General features: G+C 32.7%; 2 protein-coding genes across 3 annotated transcripts in view; one reads left to right on the plus strand and one right to left on the minus strand.

The window, feature by feature from the left end:
• Window positions 1-362, plus strand: part of LOC105620206 (fatty-acid amide hydrolase 2-like) — a 7,146-nt gene extending 6,784 nt beyond the window's left edge. Inside the window, exon 9 of the mRNA XM_012201711.1 lies at window positions 78-362. Coding sequence (XP_012057101.1) covers window positions 78-182 — 105 coding nt within the window. The 3' untranslated portion in view covers window positions 183-362. The remainder of the gene's footprint in view (window positions 1-77) is intronic.
• An 898-nt stretch (window positions 363-1,260) lies between these two features.
• On the minus strand, window positions 1,261-10,169 carry LOC105620207 (myosin heavy chain 95F). Of its 2 annotated transcripts, XM_012201712.1 has the most exons (17): window positions 9,989-10,169; window positions 9,458-9,531; window positions 9,251-9,380; window positions 8,998-9,162; window positions 7,447-7,859; window positions 6,565-6,824; window positions 6,280-6,437; window positions 6,034-6,198; window positions 5,403-5,626; window positions 5,054-5,245; window positions 3,994-4,977; window positions 3,581-3,720; window positions 3,318-3,362; window positions 2,732-2,852; window positions 2,556-2,673; window positions 2,012-2,227; window positions 1,261-1,412 (listed from the first exon to the last, which is right to left on the minus strand). In XM_012201712.1, the coding sequence occupies exons 1-17, from the start codon at window positions 10,167-10,169 to the stop codon at window positions 1,261-1,263; spliced, it is 3,738 nt and encodes a 1,245-aa protein (XP_012057102.1). The 2 variants fall into 2 exon arrangements, with proteins under 2 accessions (XP_012057102.1, XP_012057103.1); XM_012201713.1 differs by lacking the exon at window positions 3,318-3,362.
• Window positions 10,170-11,281: the final 1,112 nt, after the last annotated feature.

An 11,281-nucleotide genomic window follows, 5' to 3' on the forward strand; every position in this document is an offset into this window, starting at 1 on the left:
ACACACTATATATATATATATATATATATATGTATATGTGTGTGTGTGTGTGTGTGTGTGTGTGTGTATAAATTTAGGTCATAGCTGCACCTTATCAAGATCGTCTTTGTCTGGCGGTTGCAAAAGAACTGGAGATGGCCTTTGGTGGCTGGGTACCACCATCCGTATCTATAAGTGATTAGGAAATGTATTGGGTTTTTTTTAAGTAAAAAAAAAAATTATATCAAGTTGAGGGTCTTTGCAAAGACAAATGGCATAAATAAAGGATATTGTAACGGTCTTTGTATTAGCAATTCCTTTTACAATATTTCAACATAAATCTGAAAATATGATGTTTGTAAATAAAATACATATGTTCTCTATTCTGCTAAAGATTTATTAATGGGTTTATATAAATATTTATTAATATTATATGTAATTATCGTAGCAATATGTATATATGTATATATATGTAGCAATACGTGAATTCTAAGAAATCATCTGAGATCACTATCGCTTTATAATATTACTTAGCAATTAAATCTTTGCAAAATTTAATTTGATATCACTATGTTCACAATTATTCGACTTGTACAGTACAACTGACAGTATAAATTGTCCGTTTCATCTATATTGTTTATTATTATTTTTATTTCGAACGACTTATGTACTAAATATCATCATTATCAATCATAACGTAAAATCTTGTTATAACATCAAGATATTCATTGAATTATTTGATTAAGATTATTTTTATAATATGCAAATGTATGCTAATAATGCATAAGCTTGTAATAATGTAAGGAACAATATATCTTATTTCTTTTCTGTTCTTGTTTATAAACAGAATGCTGCTTTAGAATTACATAAAAAAAGTAAGCTACATATTTTTTAAAGTTATATAACCATCTTCAATTATTTAGTAAAACAAATCATAGAATACTGATGAATCGACAAATGCTAGAATAGTTCAGAAACTAGATTTTTACAAAATAGGAATTTTAATATATCAACAAAAAAGTTCTTCGACTTACGTAACTATACGCGTAAAATATAATTTACGATACAAATATACCGTTTGTGCCGTAATGTACAAGGCACATCTCGCAAGGCACAGAATCGCCGATGCATTCATCGGACGAGAACCTACGTCAGATACGTAAAGATCATAATAACAAATTTACGCTGATTTAACAAATTTACGCAAATTTATGCGGCGTTTCTTTTTTTGCGCGACATAATGCAGATGTATAATTCTCTTACAACTGCGTCGCGAATTCTTCACTTCTTGCGATCACACGGCGCTATATATGGTTTCCCACCATACTTTTCCCACTCGCGATTGAATTCATGTTCTAGAACCTCGGCACCGCGTTTCCTCGTTAATCCAGTCTCATCTAGACTTAACTCGCACATCTGCATATCGTCAATGCCTAACAAAAAAATAATTAATAATTTCATATGTGTACTTTATATTTCGGGTAAAATTTTCCTCAGAGAGGAAGTTTTGGGATATAGCCTTAGTATATAAATTCACATAGAAAATTTAAAAGCATATAGGATCCAGCTTCGACCTTAATAGGCATTAAATGTTTTTTCTCTCTTTTTTGTTTTCTTTTATTTGTTGTGAAAAAAATAATTCTTTAAAATTAAATTTAACATAACGATATATATAACTTAAAGTATAACACAAATTTAATGGCAAGAACATTTCTGTCAAAATACTGCGAAGTCATAAAAATATCAATATAAACTATATTTTCATACGTGCATATAAATATAAAAAATTATTCTGTCATTTTTACTTTTTTCAGTTATTACATCGTTAGCTATGTTTCATTTACATTTTTTTCATATTATAAATACAAAGATTATGATACAATTAATCATTTTTATCTGAGTCAATTTTTACTTCCCTCCCCAATTATTGCCTTCAGAAAACATGATTCGAAGCATTATTTGCAATGCAGAGCGTATTAGCATAAGTAACAAATACATAAAGATAAAAATATTATGTAATACGGATTTTTACCTGCTACGAGGAGTATAGGCGATTTATCGGGATGAAGTTCCATTTGCCGTGCAACATATTGACCGTCAAAGTGCGCGTACCACCATCCTCTTTTGCCGCCGCTGTGCGTATTGTCCTGTTGCCCGACCGCAGAGGAACGAACGAAAGGAATTCGAAAATATCTCTGAGATGATTCAACTATCTGTTGCTTCAACGGAGTCCTTGGTGTTTTTGCAGCTGGAAAACGATATATTTAAGATTATTCTTTCCAAATGAAGATATACTTCTCACACATACATACACAAATCTATTAATCTATTGCTTCTTTAATTTATTAAGTATAACGGATTGCAACATAAAAACTACTTTATAACTACTTGATTTCTGCATTAATCTGTTTATTCGTTTTTTTCTTTTGCAGAGATTTCTTTGATTGAAAAAGATTGGCTGCTGCAGTAAATTAGATGGTAAAAATTGATGCAGCCATGCATAGCATTTTTAATTGGCTGCATCAATAACATACGCTATTCATTATTATTAATTTACAATGATTATAATTATTTACCTTCTTCCATAATAGATTTTGGTGCTCTCTCGTTTTCGTCCATGATGGTTCTCCTGCGGTTTCTCGCCTTCCAAGCGTGATAAACTTTCAGTCTGCGATGAAATTCGTGACGACAAGCCTGTAATAAATAATTTTAAATAAAAAAAGTTACGGTTAACCGATATGCGTGCACGTACTTCAAGTAACTCGATGTCACAGGATGTATTGATTGCATCTCGCAGCTCAGAATACTTCCACTTCGACAAATCATATTTTTTGTTGCTCATAGCTGCCTGTTGATTACGAACCTGCTCCGATCTACATTGCAAACAGATATTCATAAAAAAATAATATGTAATCGTGATTTTATAACATTCCGTAATACAACACTTTAACATTGAAATATATCATGCGCTAAAAAACATATTCGCTAGTATTAATCAATAAGAAAGTTAATACAAGCCGAAATTAGTACATCATGCGATTCAGTGTGAGTAAAAAATCTACATGAGAATCTGAAAGTGTTAAAATAAATCTCACAATTAATAGTATGCCTAAAAATGTACATAGAATCATCTATTTTCTTTGACAGATTTTTCGAGAAATTATAAACCTTTCTTTGACAGGAAATAATTTATTTGCGGAGTAGGCTTTATCGAAGAATCGGTCGATAAAAATGAAAGTGAATCACTGCGTGCGATGAGGATTATTAATTCATTCGAAAAGGAAAATTTCATTAGAAGTTAGTCTTTTACACGAGAAACCCGAATAATTATACGGTACCTTATTAGCCTGTTGTTGTTCATAGGTGCTCGTACATCGGAGCCACTGCATCAATTTAAACAATAAAATATCTTATTTCTATTTTAACAACATTCTTGATTTTTCTCATATTTAAAACAATGTGTGTAAAATTATATATCGATCAATATGATCGATATGATCGATGAGTTGCAATTAAATGAAATTATAATTGATAATTTTAATAATTCAGAAATATCGTTTATATTTATGCCAATTATATTAATTAACAAATAAGATTTTACCTTCGTATAGGCGGTGGTGAATCCTCGACTTGACCATTCGATTCTTGAGCAAGTCTAACCGCCAATTCGTGATCTCTTCTTTCTTGTTCCAGTAATTCTCGATACCGATTCTCCTCCATAGCTTCTTTCTCCAATTGAGCCTTTAAATAATACAAAATAATAGCACATATATAAAATATATATTAATAATTATTTACCAAAAAATTGTCAGTCAGTCTATTTATCAATTCCATAAATAAAAAAAATTTTTTTAATATTTATTATTTCTCGAATTTAAAAATAAGCTAAACTATTTGTTTGTATAATATAAAATAAAAATGCATAAACACTTTGCTTATAACAATTTAGATTTTTACACTAAAATTAATTTACCTGTTTATAAATTAATATTATCACATAAAAATTCAACGAACCTGAAGAGCAGCCGCGGTCTTTTGATCCTCCTCCTCCTGTTTTCTTCTCTGCTCCTCTTCGATCTTTCTTCTGGCTTCCATATCGAGTTTTTTCCTCCTGTTCTCTTCCTCCTCCCTCCTTCTGCGTTCCTCCTCCTCCTTTCGTTTCTTCTCTAGCTCGAGCTCCTGCTGAATCTTCCTTAATCTTGCTTGTTCCTCAGCAACTTTCTGCTGCTTCACCATGTCTTGAAGAGCGACCATTTGTTTATTCATCTGATTTACTAGAGATGTGTAAAGACCATCGATCTCCGTCGGTATAATTCTCGGATTGTTTTTGATTTTACGTATAGCTGCTTCTAGATCGTCATCGAGTCTCTTCATGTCCTGCGTCGATTTCTCTCGATTCTTCAACTGACTCGCGGTCTCCTCCATTCGTGTCAATTGCTTTCGTAGATTCTTGATTTTCATAATACCGCGAAAGCGTGGCCGATGCTGTTTTTTCGCGATGTACATTCTCGCTGTTTTCTGCAACACGATCAGATGCTGTTGCCGATAGATGATCTTGTTTTTCAGCTTGATCACCGACAATGCACAGAACTGCAGCTTGTTCCAGCGCGACTTCAACAACCACTTCTTCACGTTAGCGACTAGTTTGCGCAGATTCTCCGGATCGGACTTCATAATCCGATCGAATTCTGCGAATTTGCCTGGCTTGAAGAAGACTCGGGTGATGCCGAATTTGAAATCCTTCTGATTCAGCTTTAGACTGTGCAGCAGAGCTTCGCAGAAAAATCTGGGATCGAGCTTGGCAAGCTCCGGCGGCAAGTAGGACTTGTACATATTATAAAGTTCGTGAAAAGGTACCCGGCTAGGATATCCGTGCTCCATCAATTCCAGAACTGACGTCATTCCCGAACAACGTAGTTGATTCATAATGCTGTTGCCATCGAATTGATGCGCTACCATATCGCTATTCGGCTTGATGCATCTTATAAAGTTTGTTCCCTAAAAAATTCAGGTAAGCATTATAAACAGAAAAGACAGAACAAAGTATAAAAAATTTTTAAATCCATATTCTTACATTGCTCTTTAACTTGTCCATCAGTTCGCCGAGCTGCGTCTTGAATTTACTGCCGACACTGATAAAGGTGAGTTTTCCCTTTTGCAACGAATGATTGGCGAATTGCGTCCTAAGGAATTTATTCCCACTTTCCTGAATAAGCCCTTCTAAGGAGGCATGCAGTGCATCGTTGTTTTTTTCAATGAATTGGTTCTATAAGATCAAAATATAAACTTATAATTACATACTTTTTCATTCACTTAAATTTTTCTAGATGCAAAAATTCAAATGAGTCTAAAAATCAGAAAAATGTCTTTGAAAAATGCATTTATGATTTTTTTACTCCTTATTTTGTGAGCAATTTTTTTACTGTTTGATAGCAGACACCGCCGGCGTAATGGCGAATCACGAAGCCCTCATCGTCTCGTAATTCTCGATGAGCCTTCAATCGTGACGTTCGCGGTAAAGTGATGCGGAAGTGACCATTCCATGCGCGGTGAACCTCGTTGGTGAAATGTGCGAAACTGTGAGTCGGCAGTTTCGACTCTTCGTCTAGCAGGAAGAAGATACCCGTATTCTTCGATTCGATTAAATCTGAAAGTTAGCGTGACAATTTATTTTCAAAATCTATAAGTGGAAATACTATTTATCATTTCATCCATGAAATGTTATCTTAAGAAAAACTGTGAAAACATTTGTTTGGATAAAACGAGACAAATTATTCTATTCTTCTAAAAATAATTCATTAATTAATAATTACATACTCGGGAAAAAATGTTGTGAAAATATGAACATATTTTATATGTAATTATATATAATTGTATACAAAATATGTCAATTTTTTACATAATTATATATAATTTTATATATTTTTATATAATTATATATAAATTATATATGAAACATTTTTTTTCCGGGTAATTTATAATTTTTCATTTTAAGAAATAAATGTCCGATTTTGTGATTTGCATTTTACTACTTGCAATTTTAATTTCACGCACCGATGCAATCCTGATTATCGACATAAGAGATTTTTGGAACGTTCAAGGATTCTCGGGCGTAAAGCTCCTGCTCATATTTCAGGATCCGTTCGTTGAAGAACTGCTGAAGTTTCTCGTTGCAATAGTTTATGCAAAACTGCTCGAAGCTATTGACTTTGAAGTATTCTACATACGAGAGAAAAAAATTGTTACAAATTTCGTTTTATATAAACCAGAAAAATCTTCACTGAAGAACATTTTTCTCACCAAATCCTGCAATGTCCAGTACGCCAATATAGTAACTTGAAGCCTTGAAAGGTATGCTCTTGTTAATCCGCGCGACAATATGATCAAACAATTTGCTATAAATAGCTTTGCCTAGAGCGTCCCTAGCATTATGGGCTTCGTAAACCTTCAGGGGCACCCTATTGCAATTAGACAATCAGAAAGAATAATAAAAAAAAGGCCGCAAACAGAAAATTTAAAAAATATTTAAATTTATCAGAAAAGCAATAAAAAGCAGAATATTATTTGAAATCTTTATGTACTCACATGATGACGGTTCCTTTGATACCACCCCGACTAGTTTGCATCACTTTCGAGACAAGAGCTTGTCGCAACTCTTCGGGATCAACCCCCAGTAACTTCGCGGATATCGTTACCGCTTTTCCCGAGTCGGCGGTTATCCTACAGCCGCCTTTCGTATCCTCCGGATTATCCTCGAACATAATATTGCCGAGATGTAGCACTGCAGCCACCATCGTGTAGATCTCCATGCGTTCGGTATCCGTTAAACCGAGTCGGGTAAATGCCTTTGATATTATAAAAATAATAAAGAATAAAAATATTAGCGCAAATGTACAAGAAATTTCAAAAATATATTAACAAAATAAACAATAAAATAAAATATCTTAGGACTCTTACTTTTTAAAATAACAATAATAACCGATTCAAAGCTAATAAGAGTTAGCGCGGGAGAGGGTGCGCATTAATGTGGAAAGATGATTTAATTCCACTTTTTTTATGATATCTCCTTTATTCAAAGTATTGAACGTTTCGATTCTCTTTGGAATCTTCTTTAACAAACAATCATCGCAGAATAATCCGGTAGTCAGTTAAGAAAAGTCACTCTATAGATTTCCAAGTCTGAAGTGGACGTTTAACGGACTCCAAAACATGTTTAGAAGTTTTGGATATTCTTGAATTCAATAATTATAAGATTTAGTCATTATATTGGAACTAATTACAATATTTGTAGAGTGTTGACGTGTCTGACACTGGGTGACTCTCCCGCGCTGACTCTTATTAGCCTTAAATCGATTATTATTGCTATTCTAACAAATCGAGATTAAATAATTATTGGAAATTTTTCAAGTTTTCAAATTGTTTGAAATCGCTTGATTTATGTCATTGAAAAAAGTTTCGCGAGCGTACCTGATCGATAGCATTAAACCCTTCAACATCATCCAAAATAGGATCATGGAGGCTGCCCTTTTGTGTTTGCTCACGACTCTTCTGCGCCTCATTCAATCGTTTCTCCGATCTCGCATTGCAGAAATACTGAGTGCAGCCATTCCTCAGATAATGAAAGTCATCCGGCTTGGTAATCCCCAATTTTGCGCGCAAATCAGCCGATGCACCAGCGCACATCATGTAGAACACATGATAATTTCGCTCGTCCGGGCTTTGCAGGCACACCCTGGACTTCTCCAGCAAATAGTGGGAGATGTATCCGCCGACCACCTGACACTTGGCATCGAAATGCACCTCCATGAACTTGCCGAAGCGTGAGCTGTTATTGTTGCGCTTCGTCTTCGCATTACCGAACGCTTCCAGAACCGGAGTCGCTACGAATCAATTGTAACAAAAAATATACAATCGATTTCTAACTTGTCAAATCATGACGCTGAGTAAACAAAAAGAACAAGATTCTTTTAAAACGCATTGCTTAGCTTGCGTAAATTTTTTATGTTTAATAAAAATAAAAACATTTAATAAAAATATTATATATTTAATATTATACAAGGTGTTTGATAAGTAACGATAAAACTCCCGCATAGGGATAGAGCTGAACCGAGTCGAAAAGTCCTGTACCATTTTACAATTTTCATAACAAGATATTAGTTAACAAGATATTAATTACTAAAAATCGCCGAATACTAGTTTTCAATAATTTTTTACTCAAGTACTATCAACTTTATAGAAAAATAGCAAGTGACAAAGATTGTTTATTTTCTTCTCATAGAGTTCTGAGAATTTTTTTCAGAATTTTTTAATACCGCATTTTTTCATGTTGGAAAAATAGTGTCAATAAGAAAATACGTACTAAATAAGTACTAAAAAGTTGATAAAAAATTCTGAAAAAATTCTTAGAGTTCTATGAGAAGAAAATAAACAATTTCTGTCTGTTGCTATTTCTGTAAAGTCGATAATACTTGAGTAAAAAAATTATTGAAAATCAATATTTAGTAATTGATATCTTACTAATTATTACGAAAATTGCAAAATTGCAAAATGAAGAGGATTTTTCGACCCAGTTTAATCCACTCTACCCCTATGCAAGAGTTTTATCATTACTTATCAAACATCTTGTATGTGATGTTATTTTGTTAAAATATTCTGTGATTTATGAATACACATATACTATACACAATATTAATTTTATAATCAACAAAAATAATGTATATATTTATTATAATATTTTTGTTATATAATTGGCTCATTTTTTGTAAAAATTAATAAATTTCAAAGTTTAAGATTATAAATGTGAAAAAGAAAATGGCAAGTTTTTTAATATTTGTCATTATTATGACTTTGAGTTTATAGTATTTGAGATTATGTTGAAAGAATCGCAAAATTATATTACTATAAAAATAAAAACATTAACAATTATTTAATTATTTAATTAAAAATTTAATTTTTATTTCACGATGTTAATTAGACAGGATTAAACTTCACGGGTTCGTATTAATTATTTTCTTTTACCATCAAGAATCCTCTGTTCGATTGGACCGGCCGTCGAACCCCAGAGATCGCAGAGATACCGCAGGAGATACTTAGTCGACTCGGTTTTGCCAGCTCCCGATTCACCGGATACGATAATGCTTTGAGATTGTTTCAGCACTTTCATATCTCTAAACGCTTTGTCGCCTGCAAACATAAAGAAAAATACTCTATACTCTTGCAGGGAGCGAATCAATTAGGGGGTAAGAATCATGCGTGCACGCGATCATCGTACCGATGGCAAAGACGTGCGGTGGCGTTTCACCCAAAGATTTTCCTTGATAACCCTTGATAGTCCGTGGTGAGTAGAGATCCTTCACCTCGTAATACGGATTTACAGCTATCAGAATGTTGGCGACATAAGTCTGAAATTTAACGATGTAACAAGAAATTAAGAATGACAAAGGTGGTCGTCGATCTCAGCATCGTCGTAATTACTCACATATATTCTATCCTTGAAGTAACGAGTGCGAATATTATTTAGCAGCGTGGCTTCATTCAGGTACATCAAGGCACCTAGAAGGAGATAATTTAGAAAAAAAAAGATGAGTGAGGGAAAAGGATCAGTGAAAGTGCCTTTGCAAAAGAGCGAAAGTCGCGTGAGAAGCGAGCGTGACCGCGCGATCTTAATCTAGCTGATATATAAAATAGACGAAACGCACAAATGCGTCACGGTGTGTAGTAATCGGAGGAATTGCGAATAAACAGCTAAACATATCTTTTCACTCCCGTCTTCTTCTTTCTTAGAAGAAAGAAGATTTTCTGCTTTAGTTGTTTTTTAAGATTTTTAGGAATTTTTTTTAAGATTTTTAGGAAAGGGGGATAGAAAAATATTTTTGAAAATTAAATCTCTTTAACATATATTATATCCATAGTAAGATCAACATTGTCTTATTTTTGTTGGCAAAATCGAAATTTCTCAGAATTTTTCTTTTCTTGTCTTTTAAAGTTATGGACAAGAGAAAATATTTACAATTGTCCTCGACATCTTTGGTGTAATCGCCGGCAGGATATACTTCGTCCAGTGGACAGGTGCGTTGCGGATATTTTGGATCGAGGGGCATGATCAAAGCATCCCCGTCCACCATGTCCGTGAATTTTCCGATGATGAAACCCTCCTGAGGGTCACGGACCCACACCTGTTGGTTCTCCATCCCGAGCTTTACTCTGGAACAAACGATTAAATACATTCTGCGATCTTCTCTCATCTTTACTCTTTAGTCTTTGTTTTAGATATTACTTAGATATTACTATTCGAGAGAAAGTGCATTAACTAGAACGTTTCGTATAATATAAATCATAATTTTCTAACGTGAAAAGAATAATAAAAATTATTTATGAGGAATGTCATCACATATCTTAAGATCACTCAACGATCTATTTTTGTTGTCTTGCAGTTAATTTAAAATTAACTAATTTAAAATTAATATCCTTTCAACAAATCGTTGAAATTATCGTCAGTAATTTTCAGCACGGCAATTAGCCATTTAAATTAAAGAATTCTTTTTAAATTGAGCATTAGAAGAAAATTTTAAATTTTGTCTGTTCAAATTTATTGTATAATATTATCATTTGAGTCAATATGGTTAAAAGTTCTAAAAATAAAAAAAATTTCACAATAAATTTTATTATTAATAAATGAAGTCATCAAATATCAGAAAAAGTTTTTAATTTTCTGCTGACAATTAGGGTTTTTTAAAGGCTTCATTGATGCTTCATTGATATTTTGATTGTGAATTTATTTTGATAGATAAATTTAAATCTGTAAAAAATAAATTAAATATAATTCGACTTTTATAATAATAAAAATTTGTTACTAGAACTTTGATAAGTATATCAAATTTTTTCAAATTTTTATATAATTTGAAACAATAAAAAATTTGCTGTTTCTTAAAAACTTTTGTTGGCGCAAGAGTTAAAATTCATGTTACTGATAAATAAAATAAAATAAAATATTATTAAGAAAATATGAATTACAATTTAAGTCAAATAAACCCAAACAGATTCGCAAGATTAAATAAGCTTGATTAAGATCTTAATCTGATTTTGATTGAACTCTTTCTATGATGATCTTCGATTTCTTCACTGCGAGAGAAAATCGACTTCAAACGAAGTATTTGTAGATAAACGGATATCCGGTAAAATTTCGCAGAATTATCCAATACGAAAGCGCAAACTCACGTTGAAATTTGCAACGAGAGCGATCAACTCGAACGAGCGCGCTATAAAGATGAACGAATCCATTTGTCATTCTCGCTTATACGGA

The sequence above is a fragment of the Atta cephalotes genome (genome assembly GCF_000143395.1).
Source record: "Atta cephalotes unplaced genomic scaffold scaffold00025, whole genome shotgun sequence".
Lineage (NCBI taxonomy): Eukaryota > Metazoa > Arthropoda > Insecta > Hymenoptera > Formicidae > Atta > Atta cephalotes.